Genomic DNA, 21975 nt, shown 5'->3' on the forward strand with positions numbered 1-21975 from the left:
ACGACCAAGGAAGGGACGGCTCTAACTCGTGATTCCCTTGCCTCGATCAGAAACCACAATAGCAGCAACCGCAGACGAAGGCTCTACAAAAAGATGTCAACAACTGGGTATGAGAACTACTACAAAACAGACTAATTCTCAGTGGGTACCGAAAAATTGTCAACAACTGGATGTGAGAACTACTACAAAATAGAATAGTTCTTAGTGGGTACCGTCATCGACCTTAACGGCCCACCCACTAAGTCTACAGTAATGATATGCACAGGATAGTAAGGAAAGCTGAAAAAATTTTATAACTACATGCCTCTATACTATCACTACCAAAACCAACTAACTGTAGATATAAATATGCATCACTAGCTACCACTGACCCAATCTCACACGGGCTGCCCAAGCGGACCCACCTTACCTATAACCAAGCTATACCGTACACCACCCACGGGGATAGCCGGTTCAAGAAAAATGTTCAAACAGGACGGCAGCGATATCAACGCAAGTCAAAGCCTCACTGTGGACACAGAAATGCATCACTACTAACTACCACTGACCCATTCTCGAGGGACTGCTAACTGGTCCGTCCAGCCTGTACCTGAGCTACACCGCACACCACCCACGGGGGTGGCCGGTCCAAAAACTGCCCAAACGGGACTGCTGCGACACCAACGCAAGTAAAGCCTCACTCCGGAGCAGCACTCGTGGGAGAAACCCAACCGAGTATGCAAGCGTGTCTCTGCTGAACTCAACCAGGCTCTCACAGGCTGTAATCAATGCAAATGAGTCTAACTGATCTAACAAGTAAAGCTCACGTGCTCTTGGCACAATCTGATGCAAATCTGGGTCTACTGTCAACCATGACGGCACCCGACAGTACGAAACAGTTTACACACTACTGTAAAACGAGCTCGATTCCTCAACACTAGCGTGAACTCACCCTACACTATTCTGAGTATCCAGTACGCACTAACAACGGGGATACAAAAGTATAACAGCTCCTGAAGCTAAATCTGATAACTTTTCAGAAAATAACAGTGTAGATTTAACGAGTTTTCTGCTAAGTCAAATCCCAATTCAACATATATAATTTCAAATAAAATCACTAGCTTATACTCCAAATTCAGATTTTTTGAAAGAAAACATACAAATCGATGAATTTGAGCTACTAACAGGATGAACAAAGCCAATAATACATGCTGACAATTTTTGGACTTAGAAGGAAATCCGATAATTTCGGTAAACATTAACCTACCTCGAGCGCTCGTCCAACGTCGGCAAGAAGTCGACAGAAGGAATTCCGCACGCTTGCTCGACCTCCAATAGCTCAACCGAGACACCCACGCGCACGAACGATCATCCGAAGAAACATCAAATCCGAATGAGTTCGATCTACGACTTCCCAATGAACGGCGTACACCAGCTAGAGAGAGAGAGGAAAAGAAGAAGTATCCTGCTCTCTAAAACTCCCTACGCATATATATATAGGCTGATTAGGTTGAGATGAACGACACATCAAAAGGCCCAAAATACTCCTTACTAACTCACTCTTCCACTTAGAGTATCGGTACTAAGCTTGAATACCAATACTCGGCCCCTTAATCCGCAATCTCGCGCGCTGGGTATCGGTACCAGCCCGATACAGTACCGGTACTTCACAATAGGTACCGATACTCAACATCAGACATGCGCAAATCCGAGAGCATCCAGTTCTGCAATCTCACTGGGATACCGGTACTCCTCCCCAGCTACTGATACTCTACACTGAAATCCTGCACTTTGCAGATTTCAGTGTCAGAACTCCACTCTTGCATCACGCTGAGTCCGTTTTGCGCCCATTTCGCGCCAAAACGACTCCGACTTGTCACGACACCCATCAGACGTGCCGACAAGTCACAGATACTGAAGTATCCCAGACCACTAACACCAGGGACAACACAATTTAACAACGCTTAAAAGCATCACATTTAAAGTACCGGCAACACTACTACAGGTACAAGATTTAGTGGCGACAAATGTCGCCACCATAGCCCAAATTGTCGCCACGAAAAACGTTTTGGCGGCGACAATTTGTCGCCACATGCCGCCGCCTAAAACCCCGTCGGTAAAACTATTTGGTGGCGACAATGTGTCGCCGCCAAAAGTTAGATAATTAGCGGCGACAAACAGTCGCCACCAAAAGTTAGATAATTAGCGGCGACAAACGATCGCCGCCAAAAGTAGATAATTAGCAACTAGGGCCCGGACCAGAATATTTGGTGGCGACAAATTGTCGCCGCGACAAGTTAGATAATTAGCGGCGACATATTGTCGCCGCGAAAACTTTACATAATTATTATGACTAATGGCGGCGACTATTGTCGCCACTATTTTTCTGATATAAAATTAATTTTTTTAAAAAAATAATTAGTAATAATAGATATTATTTAAGAAGAGCATAAATAATCTTTACAATATAGTTCATCTTAGAAACCTGTTCCATAGTCAATCAAGCCTAGGATATCATTACAGAAAGCTTTTCAAACAAACCACATATCAACAAACAGAAATCCAACATTTTGCATCGAATTATGTCTCTCACAACAGAGATTATATGCTCACACAAGAAAATTTACGGAAAGAAGTTGAAAAGAACTAATCATCTACAAGTTTGGGACAACACCCAACACAACCAGAAAACAAGAACCATGTTAGAGTATCATTGCATTGTCACCTAATACAATCACCCAACACAACCAAAAAACAAAACACAATAATAGAGTTTTTATCATTTCCACGTGCTATCAAATGTAAAGTTTTGAAAATATGTCTAAATTTTTAAACTTGATTCAATACATCGCCAATGACCTGCCAAAATATTTCTCGTCACCATCTCTTATAAATCTGCAAATAAAAATTAAAAAAAATTAGCTTTTCAACATTTGTTGATCCCTGAATTGATAACGAAAACAATATAAGAATAAAGAGGCCAAGTACGTAGATAACAACTTTGCTAAGGCAACAAGTTTCAGATCAACAAGATCTCAACATTGAACATCAGTACATACTAAAATGTTTAAACTACCTGTAGCTAATGCTTAAGAAGTACACAAAACTTCTCTCACAACGGTTCTTACTTGGCATATACTATGATACAACTAATTATCAATTCGGTAAGCATGTACAGTCATTTTGAGGCTGGAAAAAATATATTATAAACAAGAAAAAACAGATTTAGGTGCTAAGTAATCTTCTCTTAGACAACCTATGGAAAATCAAGCATCAAAGACACAGACAAAATTAGACATAATAAGAAATGACAGTCAAAATGAACATAGGAGCTCAAACATATGACTTACCTCAAGAAAAGTTTCTGCCATCCTTTTAGTTTCTTGCATTTTTGACCAGATATCAATGAATGGAATATGCATTTCTTTGGCCAGCTCAACACACTGCCTTGCATAAATACCAGTAATCTCATTTGTTCTCTCTGGGTCTTTCCTTGCCTTCTTGCCATATACAGCTCTTGAAGAGAGAGAAAAAAAGGAGGCTTACTTCGGAAGCCTAGTAATTACAACAAAATATCAGGTATCTACAAAAAGAGATGATAAAAAATATCAGTGAATTTGACCGAGCATTTCCTACTAGTTTTTCCAATTAAATTATAATGTTGAGGAGAAGAGATCAGACATATAAGGAGAAAAAATATATNTCTATATATATTAACTCAATTCACGTTTTGGGCCTGTCATAATATTTTAAGATTAACTGTGAGAGAGAGTGCTAAATATAAATCGAGTTCCATCACACTACTAGTGTTTGAAAATATATATTTTATTAAATTTAATAACTTTATCTGCTATTAACTCTTAATTATTATAATTCTATTTATTAAAAAATAAATAAAATTATTAAATTTAATAAATACATCAATATTTGTATAAAATTTGAATTTACTTAATTCAAATTATTCAATTCCAAAAAATTTAAAGACAAAGAATCTTAAAAAAGAAAAATAAAGTTGAGGGGCCACTTCTGAATTTCCTATACTAGAGTTGTCCCCATACATTTTTACCTTATATTTACGTACACTCTCTTTCTCCTCCTCTCTCTCTCTCCCTTGCTCCCTCCTCTCCTTCCCTCTACACAAAAGGCTAGAGAGAGAGAAAAGAGAGAGAGCGAGAGAGAGAGAGGGTGTCGCAATGGCATTGCTACCCCGTCGAGTCCAAGAAGGCGGTGGCAGCGTCGGAGTCGGCGGTGGCAGCGTCGGAGTCGGCGGTGGCAATGGCGACGACACCACGCTCACGAAGATCTTCGTCGGCGGCCTCGCATGGGGGACGCAGCGCGACACCATGCGCCGCTACTTCGAGCGGTTTGGCGAGATCGTCGAGGCCGTCATTATCACCGATAAGAACACCGGCCGATCCAAAGGCTACGGCTTCGTAAATATACGCGCGACTCCCCTTCTTCACTCTCCTTTTCCTCCACAATACTGGTTAATTCGTAATTTCTCTTCCTGCTTTTATCAGGTGACATTCAGAGATCCCGACGCCGCGATGAGGGCGTGCGAGGATCCTGCGCCCGTGATCGACGGGCGGCGTGCAAACTGCAACTTGGCTTCGTGCCGCTCCACGCAGCGCGCTCGTCCGCCCACCCCGCCGATGCAGCATTTCGGTCAAATAATCTCCTCTATTTTTACTAAAAACTAGTAAGCATTTTTTGTTCGCACGTCAATAATAATTAATAAGTGCTTCTTTGATTGCAGCGATGGCGCAGTTTCAACTTCCTCAAATTGGCTCCGATGTTGCAGCATCCTCTTCTTACTATGGATCGGCTGCTACTGCAACAAATACCTCTTATTTCCACCACCCTTCTCAATATGCAAATGCCCATTTCAATTATGGGTACTCAATTAAATTTGTAGTTGTGTGCTTTTCTTCTTCTTTTTTCTTAAAAAAAAAAAAAAAAAGAAAAACTGAAGCTCAATTTAGATCAGCGTGTAATGTTTGCAGATACACTGGAGCATACTCCCAAGAAAATATGTACCCAATGGTCAGGATGCAGAAACAAAACGAATTTCTTTTATACAATTCATAAAAAAAGATTAAACTAATTACAATAGCTTCTATATTTGCAGAATTATTATAGTTCATATAGTGGAGGAGCACAACAACAACAAATGTTTACACCATACTATACAGCTGGGACAGGAGCAAATTACCACAACTTCACCCCTTATTATACTCAATACACACAAAACAACCAATCACAAACTCTCTATGGCATACATTACCCTCAAATGTTGCAGTACTCTTATTTGCCACAGCATCAGTATGGATATGGGTTCTCTGCTAATTCTGTTTCAGCTACAAACACAGGTAAAATTTTTGTGATTTATTACAACATTGGTAAGATTTATTTAGTGGGTGGGACTAACATGAGCTAATTGTTGATATTTTGATGTTGCAGAGGCACCGAGCTCTTCGCAGATTCCTCCAGGTAACAACATCCATGACCAGAATCCTTCTACATCCTAAAATTTTGCATAGAGAAGGAAAAAGGAATTCACAATCTTATGCAATATTATTGATTCATTTTTCTAATTCGTCGACGAACAAGCTTTGCTAGCTAACTGCCTTGTGTTGTTCTGTATTTGTTGATGTTCATTCAGAGAGAGAGAGACAGTTTTAATTAGCTGAAATTTTTAGAGACAGCTAATGGGTGTTTGTTTCATTCCCCCTCTCTCTCTATCTCTTCTTTGCTGTTTTAGATTAATTATGCAATGGTTTAGTGAGACCAATACCTTGAAACTGGTCATTTTTTAATCTGTATGTCATAAAGCTATGTATTTAATTAATTTTGATACAGGTGCTTTGTCTACTTCTTTTCTTAACTTATGATCTAAATATTTTTTGTGTTAAATTCTATGTAACGATAGTATATAAGTAATTAAATTTTGCATACATACTTGCTCAATTATGCCAAATTCCCTACATATTTCTACAGAGTTGGTATTTGCATGCAGAATCTGGAAAATCTTAACTATTTACATACATCTCCCTGCCAAGGTCTTTTATACAAGAATCTATAATATCTAGTACGCAAATAAACAAGTTTTCCATGAACTTGCACGCGGATACCAACTTTATAGAGATATTTACATAATTTATGTATGTAAAGAAAAGAAAACTCTATTATGATCTGCAGAAACTTTAGTTTCTCTGGGTTCTTTCTCTCTTCATTGTATCATGGCTTTTGTTGGGTGATTTATAAGAGAGAGAGAGAGAGAGAGAGAGAGAGAGAGAGAGTTGCAGGTGTATTGGAGCTTTAGCAGAAACAGCAATGAGAGCTGCGTGTGTGTAGTATAGCAAATTAAAGTAAACAGAACCATTTCTACTTTTGTTTCTTTGGTTAAGAGAGAGAGAGAGAGAGAGAGAGAGAGAGGGAGACGGGGTGGTGTTTCGTGTTTGCGCGCGCATGCAGAGGAGGAGAAAGGTGGGCATGTGAGGGAACGTGGGGTGGATGAATGCAGCGGATTGACCGTCGGTTTGACGGGGTTGGATTTATTCTCTTGCTGTCAGTCAGGTTGAGTGTGCCATGTGGAGAAGGATATACGGTTCATGTACAGGGCCTGCCTGCCACAGACAGAAAAGAAGTGGCCAAATTAGGAATCAAATTTCCTGCAACCTAGTTTGTAGGATTTCCTGCGTACGGAGTTTTTCTAGTCACTAAATTTTAGTATAATTAATTCATGTCCTCCCATATAAACGTCACAGATTAATTTTCTAAATAACACTTTCAGTCCTCAATCAATAATAAGAAAGGCGGCCCTTCGCGAAGGACAGAAATTTTGTGGGCACCGTCCCCAAACTAATAGTTTGGGGATGGTGCAAGATGGGCACCACGTGGCCCATCCGACGGCCTCCCTTCTTCCTTTGCTACTTGCTTTCTTTCTCTCTAAAAATACAGGGCAACTCTTTTTTTTTTTTTTTTCTTTCATGGGGGCCATTGGATGGGCCAGATGGGCCATATATATGGCGCCTATCCGCATCGTTTCCAAATTGATGATATCGATAAAACTTTTGTCCCTTCGTGATGGGACCCGCCGAGAGCACACCTCAAAACCGTATGGTATTTGAGTGCAGCAAAAACATGATTTTTCGTAAATGAAAGTAGGCACGAATGATTATAGAAAGCAAACACAAAAATAACAAAGTAATAAACCGAGCAAGAGAACACAATAATATAGGATTTACGTGGTTTGGCCAACAATATATCGATTTATGTCTACAAGCAAGACCATCTCAATATGTTCTTGGATTGATCATTGGCACAAAAGTGTAAGTAGTAGATTGAATTATAAGAAACTCTTTCTTGAAAGTTTTTCACGTTTTTCCTCTCAACTAGAGTGTCTAAAATAAAACTCAACTTTAAAACATGAATTAGTTATAAGAGTTTATAAACCTAAAATCCTCATTCTAATTGGAAACGATCTCCTTCATCTATTCAAGTCCTCGATTCACATACTTCTAGCCGTCGATTTTCTCTTAAAAATTCTCTCCAAAGTGTTCCTGGATCAAATTGGAATTGGTGTTGAGTACCGGTAATCAGCGAGTACCGATACTTAAACATTACTAGAATTTCAGTACCGGTACTCAAAATCACATACAGATACACAATACAATAATTAGTTTTGCACCGCTTCGGGTTCGAAGGAACTTTTGAGAAGCTCTTGAGGTACTTCGCAGTTTCGGTACTCAAACTTTAAATTTCAGTACTTAACATTCAGAAAACTCAAATCTTCGGCTTTTTCACTGTAATATCTACTCAGCATGGCTTCACATAATCCAACAATTCTCCTATTTGACAACGTGCCTCGAACTCTATAAAACGCCAAATTAGAAGTCCTGCTAAATTCCCACTCTCCTCATGTAGCTTCCAAATCGAGAAAAGTCATGCTCCAATTAAACCTTTCTCAAGTTACCAGCTTCGTCAAAATATTTGCTCGTGTTTGCGACCACGAGTAACTCATTTCGCATGATCATTATTCTTTTTTTAGTTCCTATAGGGTACTATTCATGATTGAAAATAGTATTTAAATATACGTAGGTTATCAGATATTATGGATCCATGCCTTCGGTAGATGCAAGCATCTACTGTTATTTCCCCTATAAAATATTAGAGCACCTTCGATTAAGAGATATATGAAATGCTAATAATGAAGTAGATTGAAATCAAATAAACGATAAATTTTATTACATAAGCTATTGTGCAAATTACATAACTTAATTAGAGGCATACCTCGAATGTACATGAATAGAGCATAAATATAAAAAAGAAAGTGCTCAATTTAACGACATGACGGTTGATTGAATTTGGGGTTGTTTGGTTTCATGGCATGGCGGTCGAATTGGGTTTGATTTTGATTGCACCTTAGTTATATGTTCTAAAGTGTTAATTAAACCTTAGGTATATATATTAGGGTTAATCAAATTTAGATTTGATGGGCTCTAAGTTTATATTTTAGAGCTCAATGTGTTCTGTAGAATTAATCAAATCTCAAGTACATATATTAGGACTTGGTTGGATTTTATTTAAATTAATTCTAATCATATGTATAATAGCTTAATTTGGTTTAATTGAAATTTGGTTTGATTGAACTCTAAACATATGTATTAGAGTCTGATTACATATAATTTGATTTCACTCTAAGGGTGCGTTTGGTTCGCGCTATCTTATTAAGATTCCTAGTAATCTAATAGGAATAGAAAAATATGACGGTGTTTGGCTAAATGCACTAAGTAATCTAGTTGGTAATATTAGATTTACTTGGAAATAAGATTCATTCCAAAGTACTAATCTCATTCCCTTGAGGGAGGGTGGGTATCCTCATATTAATGATTGGGGTAATCATAATATGTCTAATATTTTTCTTTCTCCCTACCCCCTTGCTAGTTGGTATTATTTTTCTTTATACTCTAATCTCATGTCTCTTTCTAAACTTATCTTTTTCTCTATAAATTTCAACTCTTTTTCTCTCTCTAAAGTAAGTTCTCTCTCTCCCTCTTTTTCTAGAATCTCAACTCTCTCACTCTCTCTAATCTCGACTATATTTCTCTTTCTATTTCTTTAATTATGCTCTCTCTTTCTAATATATGTTTTCTTCCCTTTTTTCTAAAAAGATGTTGAATTTTTTATAGCATTATCTAAAATTAAATAAATAAATAAATAAATAAATAAATAAATTGTATATTTTTTGTAATATAATTAAATAACATGAATAAATAATATGACCGTGCGAACCAAATACAGGAATGCCACATTCTTAGTAATAGGATGAATAGGAATAAGATTCTCGGACATCTTTTTATTCCTAGTAATTTTTTATAGTGCGAACCAAACGCACCTTAAAGTGAAAGTTGGCTAAATCCTAAGTAATGTATTTGGATTAGTCAAATTTAATTTAAATAAAACTCTAATTATATGTATTATAGTCTAACTTGCATTAGTTGAACTCTAAATATATGTATTGGAGTCCAATTTGATTTGGTTTAAATTCACTCCAAGATGAAAGATAACTGAGTCCTAAGTGTATTCATTAGGACTTAGTTGGATATATACTTTAAATTAAACTCTAATTTTTGTATTAGAGTTTAATTTGATTTGATTGAACTCTAATTATATACTAGTGAAGTTACATGCGCATTACAGCAGACCGATGTTATAGAAGACATAAGATCGACAAAATAAATATTTTAAAATATTTTGACTTGCCAAGAGACATCAATAAACAAAAAGAAATAAAACAGATATAGGTACATATATAGGTACAAATGTAGGTATATATATTATGAGTGAGGCTAGTATATATGCTTATAAAAGTACGAAACCCTCCGTACTTTCAAGTCATTTTTTATGTTGGAACTTTCGAATTGACGATCGGCTATATTAGACTTGATTTAGAGTATTAAAGTACCTAGAAAATAAATTTTGCGATTTTTCGATATCATTTGCCTAGTAATCGAAATGGCTCAAAATCAACAGCTGAAAATAAAAATCTTACAAAATATAATGATATTAAATTAAAATTTGAGATTAAAAATATTAATCTTATTTTATATATTATAAAGAATTTTCTAGCAAAATTTCATGTGATTTGGATATTTTTATACCGTTAAACTTGCAAATAGCTCACTACGGCCATTAAAATTATTAATTTTGAGCTATTTCGATCACTAGGCAAATGATATTAAAATATCACAAAATTTATTTTTTAGGTTCTTCAAATACTCTAGATCAAGTCTAATGGAGCCGATTGTCAATTCAAAAGCCCAACATCAAAAATGACTTAGAAGCACGAAGGGTTCCATACTTCCAAAAGCATACCAGCCTTACTCATATATTATTTTTATATATCAATATATATATAAATAGAAGAGATGAAATAGAAATAGGTACAGATGTAGTAAAACTTACAATTTTCGCAAATAAATTATATGTAGTGTCCCTGGTGTTTGGTTGCCTGTGAGATTTCAGCATCTGAGTCTGGTTGACACATCTGGAGAGTGTTCGGACAAGTCGGAGTCGTTTTGGCGCAAAATAGACACAAAACGGACTTAATATAAGGCGAGAGTAGAATTCTAACACTGAAATCTGCAAAGTGCAGAATTTCAGTGTTGAGTACCGGTACCAGAGAGGAGTAGTGGTACCCCAATGGAATTACAAAACAGGATGCTCTTGGGAGGTGATGTCACGCCCCGGGACCTAGCGGAAGCCCGCCCAGTGCGTGTCCAGACCCGCCATATGCCTACACATATAAGACATCTACAACAATAACATATGAAAGTAAGAAGATAAATCATCTAGTAGGTTATCAGAGCATAATGACATCTAACCTCTAATAACAAGTAGAAGCAAATATAACTGTTGGGTGCCGATCGTCCCGACCCTTGACCCAGTCAAAGATCTTCCTCGGAAAGCATGTCGGGGTTGAAACGGCTTCGAAAGATGACCCTCGAAGAGTGCGCCCTTTTACTGAACAAGCGATTCGGCTGATGAAGGATCCAATCAGCCGGGTCCGAAAACTCTATTCTCTCTTTGGTTCGGCCGGATGAGCCGAATGTACTGGGGAAGCCGGAAACTCGACCAGGAGATGAGCCGAACGGCTAACACAACACAAGATCTGGCCAGCCTGAAGAGCCGAAAATGACTTTCTATTGAATGAACCAGTAGAAAGTACAGAAAGAGGGGTTTTAGTCTACAACGGAGTGATGCCCAGGAGGCAGACAGACTCCAGGATTCTAAATTACCAAGCTACTCCTAGAAAAAGTGGTAAAAACATGAAAGAAAGATGAGGTAAAATAATAGTGGTCTTTTGTTCGCAGGGGAAAAAGACCCTTATTACAGGCTTTGAAGTTACTATTTATAGTGATGTCTTCTCAGCCCATATTATTGGTCGGTTGAAAGTAGTGGGGGGAGTGGTTGTAACCATGATTGTGGAAGTTACGCCCACTCCTTATGGAAGTTACCCTCTATCGTAGAAGATATGCCTACTTCCCAACCGTTCCTGCCTAAAACCTTCAGGTGCCTTATTGCCGACTCTTGGTGTACCACGTGTCCTTATTTCTTCGGCTCATACGTGGGCTAGGTCGGCGTGTTTATTTCAAATTTGGCATTAACAATGCCCCCTCAATAGTCTTTCGAATGAACATTCGGATTACTATTGGTGCCAAATCGACTGCTCAATAGCATAGCCGAGATCCAAGCTTTAGTTTAGCTGGTCTTGGTCGGCTTAAAGAAAACGACTTTTTATCATCCAAGCTGCATATACCTCGGCTCCATCAGCCGATTCTTACTTTTACTCGATTGATTCGGCTCTTCTTGAACCGAATGTTTTTCTATCAAGAATTTCTCCTTGAAAAAAGTGGCTCTTTACCAGCCATATATACCTCGGCTTCTTCAGCCGATTCTTTACTTTGGCTCGGCTCTTTTTGAACCGACTATTCTTCTTAGCAAGAATTTCTCCTTGCCTTTGCTTTGATTTTTATATCGGCTCTATTGCAGCCGATCGTCCTCACTTTTTCTCTGAAATTGCTCATATTGGGCAACTCGAACACCTAGAAAGTCGTCGACCGATAATTGTGGCTCCGACCTATAGAATCGCTTATGAAATTTTCTTTCCAATTCGTCCCAATCTTGGACGAAATTGGCGGATAAACTTGTATACCAAGTAAACGCCGTTTTAGTTAACGACGTGTTAAATAATCGAAGTTTCAAAAATGAGTCAGCGGCCGCTTCTCTACATTAGGCCGTGAACCGGGCTACATGCTCAACCGTATTCTCGGTCTCATCGCCCGAGAACTTGTCGAACTTCGGCATTTTTCAGTTTGCCGTATACGGATGTTCTGCGTCTATGCTCGCGGTATAAGGGGAACGAAATACAGGCCGCACTGCCGGCCTTGCGCCAATTCTGAAAGTATTCCGGATGGCTTCCTTAATTTGTGCGTATATTTCATTATTGTTCCCCTGCAAAGGAATCTGTGCTTGTGCTGCATTCGGTCCTTATAATGGTCCGAAGTTTTATACTATGGGATTTGCTCCTTGAATATTTGGAGTCTGCCGCCCAGCTCTAGCCCCTACATTTTGGGGCTGGTATGTTGTCATCGGCGGAGGTGGTGGCAATTCCCATGTAATTTCCGGCTGTTGACCGATATTGACGACGGTCGGTCTGTAAGCCGCTTGGAATGGTGCCCCCTGGTATTGGGGCTGTCCATTTACCGGTATCGCAGGATTTTGCAATACTGGTGTCATTATAGGCCCTTGTAAGCCTGTCATTGGTTGCTCATTTCGAATCAATAATTGCCCTATTCATGCAATATTTTCATTATAGGCCGTGATGGCGGCTAGCACCGTGTTTAGTCGAGCGGTACTTTGATTGATATTTTGATCTAAAGTTTGCAGGACTCGGCTTATTTGGCCGAGCGCCTGAGTTAGACTCGGCTCTTGATGAGCTGACTGTCCACTAGTTTCTCCTTCAACTGGCAAATGTCAAGCAGTTTTGCCATAAATCTACGTAATTGGGCCATAAATCTACGTAATCGCCATAAATCTACGTAATTGGGCCAACTGGCGAATATTAAGCAGTTTTGCCAGTTGAAGGAGAAACTAGTGGATCGTCCTTAAAAATAAGGTCCCACCGGACGTGCCAAAAATTGTTGGGTGCCGATCGTCCCGACCCTTGACCCAGTCAAAGATCTTCCTCGGGAAGCACGTCGGGGTTGAAACGGCTCTGAAAGATGACCCTCGAAGTGTGCGCCCTTTTACTGAACAAGCGATTCAGCTGATAAGGGATCCAATCAGCCGGGTCCGAAAACTCTATTCTCTTTTTGGTTCGGCCGGATGAGCTGAATGTACGGGGGAAGCCGGAAACTCGACTAGGAGATGAGCCGAACGGCTAACACAACACAAGATCTAGCCGGCCTGAAGAGCCGAAAATGACTTTCTATTGAATGAACCAGTAGAAAGTACAGGAAGAGGGGTTTTAGTCTACAACGGAGTGATGCCCAGGGGGTAGACAGACTCCAGGATTCTTAATTACCAAGCTACTCCTAGAAAAAGCGGTAAATGCAGGAAAAAAAGATGCGGTAAAATAAGGGTGGTCTTTTGTTCGCAGGGGGAAAATACCCTTATTACAGGCTTTGAAGTTACTATTTATAGTGATGTCTTCTCAGCCCACATTATTGGTCGATTGAAAGTAGTGGGGGGATTGGTTGTAACCATGATCGTGGAAGTTACGCCCACTCCTCATGAAAGTTACGCTCCATCATGGAAGTTATGCCCACTTCTCAACCGTTCCCGCCTAAAACCTTCAGGCGCCTTATTGCCGACTCCTGGTGTACCACGTGTCCTTATTTTTTCGGCTCATACGTGGGCTAGGTCGGCGTGTTTATTTCAAATTTGGCATCAACAATAACAGAATAGCTATCATAATCCAAAAGTAAGATACATCGAGAGATCCACATGAATACAATTAGATACAAAATGGTGGTCTCTATACATCGGGTACAATAATCTCATCCTCTTCCAAAAATAAAAATAGAGGTGAACCACCTAATAGAAAAACCTCTCGCTGACTAGCTAGAAGCGATCCCTTTACCGCGATCCCGAGCCTCTCCCGGAGTGGATGGCTCTGAAATAAAAACAACAACACAGAGGGTGTGAGAACTATTAAACAATAGTTCCCAGTGGGTAAGCCGCCGACATCAGTGAAATACACCAATAGGCTATAGAGGCAAAAGTAATAAAGAATACTAAATTAAGCAACAAGTAAATTTAACAAGTATAAATTTTACTAAGCTACTATGCCTCAAATTAGCATGATGTCCAACAAGTGATACTACTAGTCTATCATGCATGAATATATATCCAATGAGTATACTAATATACTCTAAACATGTCCAACAGGTATACTACTATGCACCAAGCAAGTCTATCAAGTATACTAATATGTCCAAGTATGTATAACAAGTATACTACTATACACTAAGCATGTCACCACGTGTCCAATAGTATACACCAAGCATATCCAAGGAATCCAACTACTTTATACTATCTAGTAGTAATTGTCATACTAATGGTTTAAATTTCATTATCCAACCTCAACTCAGGACCTACACAAGTGTAGTCCGGTTTGTGCCGCCTAATTGCCCGTCGTAGTTCAATATTCCCACTCTAGGAATGAGCCTGGCTTGTGCCGCCTAATTGCCCGTCGTAGTTCAATATTCCCACTCTAGGAATGAGCCTGGCTTGTGCCGCCTAATTGCCCGTGGTAGTCCAACATTCGCAATCTAAGAATGAGCCTATCCCACCCGGCCCAGTAGGCTACCCCAATACCGCACAAGCGAGCATATGTCGCGTAAGCCAACTCCGAAGCGCCGGCTTGTTGGGAACTACCCACACAAGCATGTGCGAATAAGCACAAATGGCAAGCAAGCATAATCATCATCTCACATATACAGTCATCATGTCTCAAACATGGTATAACACTAGCAACCAAAAGATCTAGTTCTATATCACAATATAAGGGTGTAGCCGTTTACTAAGTCTAATGCCACTTTATAACATTATGGTTTACTATATCAATACATGTTCCAAGTCCAATGCCACTTTATGACATTATATTTTATTTATATTTAGCATATGTCCAATGTTCATAAGCAAATAGAACCTTGTCATACCATCAAATAATACATGATTCTAACATATTATGAGAATGCCATTTTTCATGCAATTACGAAGCAATTTTTCTCCCTACTACATAGGGGTCATACAACATGATACATGACATATACATTTTATGCATTCTAAAATTTCATGATACTCTATCTAGCATGAATATGCATGATTTTCTATTTTTACAATAAGGAATATAATATAGAGGGAGTTCAACTATTTCGGTGAGGTCAAACCTACCAAGAACTCCTTGGATCCCCTTCGTTTGCGCCAACGAAGATGTCCACTAGTCTCCTAGCTCTCTAAAGAAAATTCTAAGAGAGTTAGACGCAATGAACGAACACTCCATGAGTTCATCTTTAACTAACCCAAAGATAGATCAAAACTCACATTAAGTGTTGGAAAAACTCTCTCAAATTCCAGCCTAAAGGAAAGTTCTAAACCAATCAATTGAGCTCCAAAAGCTACAAATCAAAAATTTCCAAATAAACCATAGATTTTTCATTTCTAGGTTTTATCATAAGAAAGCTACCAAAATAAGATCTAAAAAGAAGATCTAAGGTACTAACCTCTCAATAAGCTCCAATCCAAGCTTGGAATGAGCTAAGATTGAAAATTGATCCTCAAGAAAGCTCCACTCTCCAACCCAAGGCATCTCCAATGGTGGAAATCCAACATGAAGCAAAGATAAGAGGAAAAGAGAGATCAAACCAAGCAAAAACCTCAAGAAAAGAGAGAAATCCAATGGAGAGGAGTTCTACCTGTGCTCTCCACGGATTAGGGCTCAAAAGAGCTCTCCAAAGACTGTGGAGGTGTTATATAGAGTTGTAATAATCTCAAAAACACCCCTCAATAACGCACAATCTGCACTGCACTGCGTACCGGTGACACGGGCTGGAGTATCGGTACTAGGCAGCAGCTCGCGCAAACCTGAGCCTCGAGTAAGCGAGCAAACGCGTTGGGTACCAGTACCATCGCGATGCCGTACCGGTACCAGGTCCAGTACTGGTACTCGGCCAATGCAGTACCGGTACTCTGCCATGTAGAGTCAAACCCGAGAGCAATTCAAAATCTGCATTTTTCAGGTTTTGGTGCTAAGTTTGAATCCTCACTCCTCGGGATGCGAGTCATAGGTCGAAATACAGTCAACGACCTTCTAGAATACCTGGGAATACTCAAAACACCAACCAAACACTCGAACCTCGCAATTTGCTAAAGTTCAGTGTGTTACAGGTGATGCTGATTACCGGTACCGACCTGTCGAGTACTGGTATCGAGCCCGAGTACCGGTACTGCATCGGGCTAGTACCGGTACCCAGTGTGCGAGGCTGCCGGCTGAAGGCCCGAGTATCGGTATTCAAGTGGAGTACCGATACTCCAGCTGGATTTTTGAGTAGGTGAGGGGTAGTTTGGTCCTCTGATGTGTCGATAACATCAACCTTATCCTTAGCCCTTATATAGGTGTAGAGAGCTCAGAGAGGAGGACTTTTGTTCTACTCCCTCTCTCTCTCTAGTTTTGGATGTCGCTCGTGGTAGAGGTCGCGGCTCGAGCTCGGGTGGTTTTCGACGGCGACCTGGAGGGCCGTTCGAGCATGTGTGCATCGCTGTTGCGCCGTTGGAGGCCGGGCGAGCGCGTGGATTTTCTCCTTTTAACTTCTCGTCGTGGTTGGAAGAGCTTTTCGAGGTGGGTTGAAGTTTATCCAAATCGTTGGATTTCCTCCTAAGTTGGGATTTTCGTCAGCATGTGTATTTCATGTGTAGTATCATGTTAGTAGCTGAATTCACCGATTTGCATAGTTTTGTGAAATCTGAGTTGGAGCTTTAAATTCTAGATTCGTTTTACATGTTGGATTTGGAATTGACTTAGGAGAAAACTATTGAACCCTACACTGTCATTTATGAAAAGTTACCAGATTTTACTTTAGGAGCTGTGGTTCTTTTGTATCGCCACTGTTAGGATGCGGTGGATATCTGGATTAGTGTAAGATGAGTTTACGCTCGTACTGAGATGCCGAGCTTATTTTACAGTTGGATGTAGACCATTTTGTACTGTTGGATGCCATTGTAGTTGACGGTGGACCTAGATTTCTGTATATTGTAGTAGATTTTGCCAAGAGCACGTGAGTTTTAGTTGTTAGACTAGTTAGACCCTTTTTTGCATTGACTACAGCCTGTGAGAGCCTGATTGATCTCGACAGAGACATGCTTACATACTCGGTTGGGTCGCGCCCACGAGTGCCGCTCCGGAGTCTGGCTACTTTGCTTTGCATTGATGTCGTAGTTGTCCGGTTTGGACTTTACTCTCCAGCGGCAAACCCTCGGGATGGTGTACTGTGTAGCTTCGATAGGCGGGACCGGTGTATCACAGTCCCTAATGAGATTGGGTCAGAGGATGCATTTTTACATCTACAGATAGCATGTAGCTGTAGAGTTCATCCCAGCTTTCCTTACTATCTCTTACGCACTTTTCTGTAGACTTAGTGGGTGAGCCGTTGAGGTCGGTGACGGTACCCACTAAGGACTACTGTCACACCCAGGTATTACCGATTGTATAGTAGTCAGACTCTGATATCTAATATATTCTTCAAAACTTCAAAAATATTTAATAGACATCTAATTGATCAAAATATCGTTATTAATTTTTAATATATATATATATATATATAGAGTATGGCTAGAATACTTGTAAAAGTATCATGGGGGTGATACTTGTGTGTTTTTAGCCATTGGATGGAGAGATGTGAGGTTGAGATGATGGTGGTAGGTGGTGGTAGGTGGAATAATGTTTAATCCAAGAATTATTAATAATCAAAAAGTAGATCCAATAACTTAAAACCTAATAGCACCATGATGGTGATACTTGTAAAAGTATCATAGCTCAACTCTATATATATATATATATATATATATATATATATATATCTATATGCAAGTAAAAATATCTTAAATATTGTCGCTCCATAGATCGCAATACTTAATATTACATTATTTTACACAATCAAAAACCCTACAGAGTGGCATGGCCGCAGTCACGGGTGGCCGCGCGATCCTGACTCCGCCGCAGCTGGCGAGCTATCCGAGCAGCAGAATGGACCCACGCGGCGCCTCCGCCTCTTCGAGCGCCCCCGAGCTCTACCCCTCCTACCGCCAAACACCCCCCACGTCTACTCGCTCGCTCCTCCACTCCCGTCTCTCCTCCTCCCCTCCCTCTCCCTCTCCCTCCCCTCTCCTCCTCCGCGTCTCTCCTCTCCTCCCCTCCCATGGTCCGACGACCCCCTTCCTCTCCGCGCCCTCCCCTCACCTCTCCCCCTCCCTCGCCCTCTCCCTCTTCCGCTCCCTCCCCCTCTCCTTCTCCTCCTCCTCCGCACGCTGGACCCTCTCCTTCCACTCCCTCCTCCGCCTCCTCCTCCTCTCCCACCCGCAACCCCAGCACCTCCGCGCCGCCATGGACGTACTCCTCGAGAGCTCCCGGCGAAGCGACGTCGCGGTCGAGCTCGGCCCCGAAACCCTAGACCTCGTCGTCTCCGCCCTCTGCCGCCGCCTCCGCCGCCCCGACCTCGCCCTCTCCGCCGCCCTCCCCGCCTCCCGCGGCCTCTGCTTCTCCCCCGATCGCCGCACCTACCGAACCCTAGTTAAATCCCTCTGCGATGCGGGCATGCTCGACGAGGCCACCCATTTGGTGTACTCCATGCTCTCCCGCATCTCCCAGAGGGGTTGCGACGCCGATGTCGCTGCGTATCGAGCGCTCCTCGAGGCGCTCTGCGCCGCGGGGCGCGGCGCCGACGCCGAGGCGGTGCTCGGGAAGGTGCTCAAGAAGGGGCTCCGGGCGCCGCGGCGGCGGCGCGCGTTCCGCACGCCGGAACTAGCCGGAAAGAGCCTCGAGGAGGCGAGGAGGGTCATCGACGAGGCGCTCGTCGTCGGCGGGGTGGAGAGCCTCGCGAGCTACGAGGCAATGGCGGGGGATTTGTACGAAGAAGGGATGTTCGAGCGTGCGGATAAGGTGTTCGACGAAATGTGCCAGAGAGGGTTTCGGCCGCCGGTGTCGATGTACGATGCTAAGATCACAGCTTTGTGCGGAGACGGACGGGCCGATGACGCGGTGAAGGTGTTGGAGGTGGAGATGGCGGAGAAAAACTGCGTACCGACCGTGAGGACTTATAATTTGGTGATGAAGGGGCTTTGTCAGGAGGGGAAGTCCCTAAAAGCAGTTAGATATCTGAAGAGGATGGACAAACAGGTGGGCTGCGTTGCTAACAAAGAGACATACGAGATATTGGCTAATGGTTTGTGTTCGGAAGGCCGGTCTCCTGAGGCGGCGCAGGTCCTCGATAGGATGCTGAAGTGGCACCATCGGCCGGAGAGCGCCACATTCGGTAGTCTCATTAAAGGGCTCTGTTCACTTGGTCGGAGATACGAAGCCATTTTGTGGCTGGAGGAGATGATCGGCCATGGTCGGGCACCGCCGGATTGCGTCTGGGCATCTTTGGTCTCTATGGTATGTCACAGTAACTTGGTTTTGCAATCTTCATGCATAGGATTCTTTGAGATATTGAGTGGTAGTGCATCATAATTCATCCTGTATTATCAAACTATTGTATATTATATATTGCATTAATGTGTTTGATTTTTTAATCCAAGCCATAATACAATGATAATTGATACTAAATTATGAGCTAGTCTTGCCAAGCTTCCATGCTTATTTGGCAATTCTCAAGGGGGAAAAAGAATGAAAAATGAATCTACAACTAGAGAAAATTTCTTTAGTTTTGCAGAACAACTTGTGATCATCAGAAGAGATAAACAACTAGACACCATAAAGGTTTTCATCTTGGTTCAGTGGCTACATTATTATGTCTAGTTTGAAGTGCTTCTTAATCTGTTTGATGATGTATATGAATGTAATGGTTCGTGTCTCCATATCATCTGATTTAGTCTGATATTTGATGCCCCAGTTAACCTTTGCGAGACTTTGAAGATCAAAGTTTATGAGAACCGATATGTTATTTTAGGTTACGAGATGCAAACCGCGTCTAATTGCGTATGAGGATTGGAAGAGAACACTAGCATCAATTCCAGATGAGTTGTTCTTATATTTGGCCAAATTGGTTTCTCTGAAAGGTTTTTAGCCTTTTATAGGGAGTATCTTTAGGACAATTTGGAACTTGAAAGAGTAGATACAAGTGCGGAAAATGAAGAGATCATATACCTGAAACATCCATTAGAGGCATTGAGGAATAAAAATGGCTATGAAGTTCATGAGATCTCTTTCAATAATCATTCGCATCAGTTTGTGAAGAGTTTATTCCTCTCAAATTCAGCATGTGTGTGTAGATAGTTACCTTGTCGGCGCTGCTATTCACTTGCTCCTTTTGTCCGAATACTTTTATGTCTGCAATAAACGGATGACACGAACTAATCTACAATACAATCTGTCATGGAAAGACTTTTGAAGATTAATTCCGGAGAAGATGATATACCATGAGCAGTAAGGCATTTAATTTCGGATATTAAAGTCACGGGGACTGCAATTGATATAAAATTAGGGCAGTATCATCACGAGGAGAATAAGGTAGCTAACTGGCTTGCTATCATGCAACATTCATGAGTTCTTGTTTCTTAGATGTATCTGTATTTGTAACTATATTATCTGACTTTTATTTCCTTTCTTCTCGCCCTGTCTTCACATTTTGCTGTTCGTTGAACCGTTTTCTTGGAGGCCTCTGCTGTCTCACATCTATTGTTAAATTTATTTCTTTTGAATAAATGAAGTGGGTAATTTATACTTTTTTTCTCAAAAAAATTAATCAGATCTACCGCTTGTAATAACTGAATTGATACACAATCTTAGGCAATTTACGGAAAAAAAAAAAAGGATGTTCTTTTTGTCTCAGTTTCACAAACCTTCCTTTCTCTTTGGTGGATCTTGACTTTTGTAATTCACTAGAGCATCTGTCACCAACCTCGAGGCCTGTTAGTTTGCCCGTAATTAATTTTCAAGTTAAATATGATTTTTCATGGAACTGAAGTTCAAATAAAAATTATTTTTCAACCATTAAAAGTCAGTGATTTGAAACTGTAGTTATCATATACTTTATTTGTTTATTTTATTGGAAATTTTTTACATTAGCACATTGAAAGATAAATTAAAGTTTTAAATGTCGAATTAAAAATTTTCAAATGTCGCTAGATCATGCGGCGATTAACAATATATGCGGCTAATTTATCCTACTTAGCAGCATAAATGTTAAAATGTTGATAAAATTTTATATTTGGCAGTATATAATGAATAATATTGCTACATACTAAATTTAGCAGGATATAGGGGGTGTTTGCTTTGGCCTGAAACGAGGCTGAAAATTATTTGAAAAATGCTTTTTCGCTCGCTTGATTCCATGTTTACGGATTTGATAAAAGAAATGAAGTTTTCATTTTTTCACTATTTTCACAATTTTTCGGCGAAAAATCAAAACCAAGCCGCCTAAAATTTTTTCAATTATTTTTTCCTACCAAATCAAACAAATTTTTTTTTTTTTTTTTCCTTTCAACCAAACAAATGGCGATGAAAAGTAATTTTTTTTCCTACAAAATATTAAAAAAAAAATTTCACCAAAAATATTTTTTATGAAAAAATATTTTTTTATAAATTTACGTTAGATTAACCCGACCCTTAATCAAATGTCGCTAGTTTTCTGCTGCTGCGTTGACTGAAAACATAAAAAAAAAAAAAAGATGGTTTCTAACAAATTTGAATAATTGAATCCAAACAGTCATCCA

The 21975-nt window shown here is 40.4% G+C and overlaps 2 protein-coding genes and 1 long non-coding RNA gene across 6 annotated transcripts; 2 read left to right on the forward strand and 1 right to left on the reverse strand.

Annotated features, from left to right (window-relative positions):
• LOC109707910 lies at positions 2527–3658 on the reverse strand. The gene is made up of 2 exons (XR_002215580.1): positions 3330–3658; positions 2527–2874 (listed from the first exon to the last, which is right to left on the reverse strand). It is a non-coding gene; the product is annotated as an uncharacterized LOC109707910 (long non-coding RNA).
• Positions 4102–5849, forward strand: LOC109708121 (RNA-binding protein 38-like). 3 transcript variants are annotated; one of them, XM_020229726.1, is made up of 6 exons: positions 4102–4412; positions 4500–4644; positions 4736–4874; positions 4962–5022; positions 5108–5348; positions 5440–5849. In XM_020229726.1, the coding sequence occupies exons 1-6, from the start codon at positions 4173–4175 to the stop codon at positions 5505–5507; spliced, it is 894 nt and encodes a 297-aa protein (XP_020085315.1). In that variant the 5' UTR covers positions 4102–4172; the 3' UTR covers positions 5508–5849. The 3 variants fall into 3 exon arrangements, with proteins under 3 accessions (XP_020085315.1, XP_020085316.1, XP_020085314.1); XM_020229727.1 differs by having other exon boundaries at positions 4983–5022; XM_020229725.1 differs by lacking the exon at positions 4962–5022.
• LOC109707150 (pentatricopeptide repeat-containing protein At1g05600) lies at positions 18540–20983 on the forward strand. Of its 2 annotated transcripts, none has more exons than XM_020228251.1 (2): positions 18540–19696; positions 20211–20983. In XM_020228251.1, the coding sequence occupies exons 1-2, from the start codon at positions 18647–18649 to the stop codon at positions 20325–20327; spliced, it is 1167 nt and encodes a 388-aa protein (XP_020083840.1). In that variant the 5' UTR covers positions 18540–18646; the 3' UTR covers positions 20328–20983. The 2 variants fall into 2 exon arrangements, with proteins under 2 accessions (XP_020083840.1, XP_020083841.1); XM_020228252.1 differs by having other exon boundaries at positions 20154–20279.

Source organism: Ananas comosus, linkage group 3, assembly GCF_001540865.1.
Source record: "Ananas comosus cultivar F153 linkage group 3, ASM154086v1, whole genome shotgun sequence".
Taxonomy (NCBI): Eukaryota; Viridiplantae; Streptophyta; class Magnoliopsida; order Poales; family Bromeliaceae; genus Ananas; species Ananas comosus.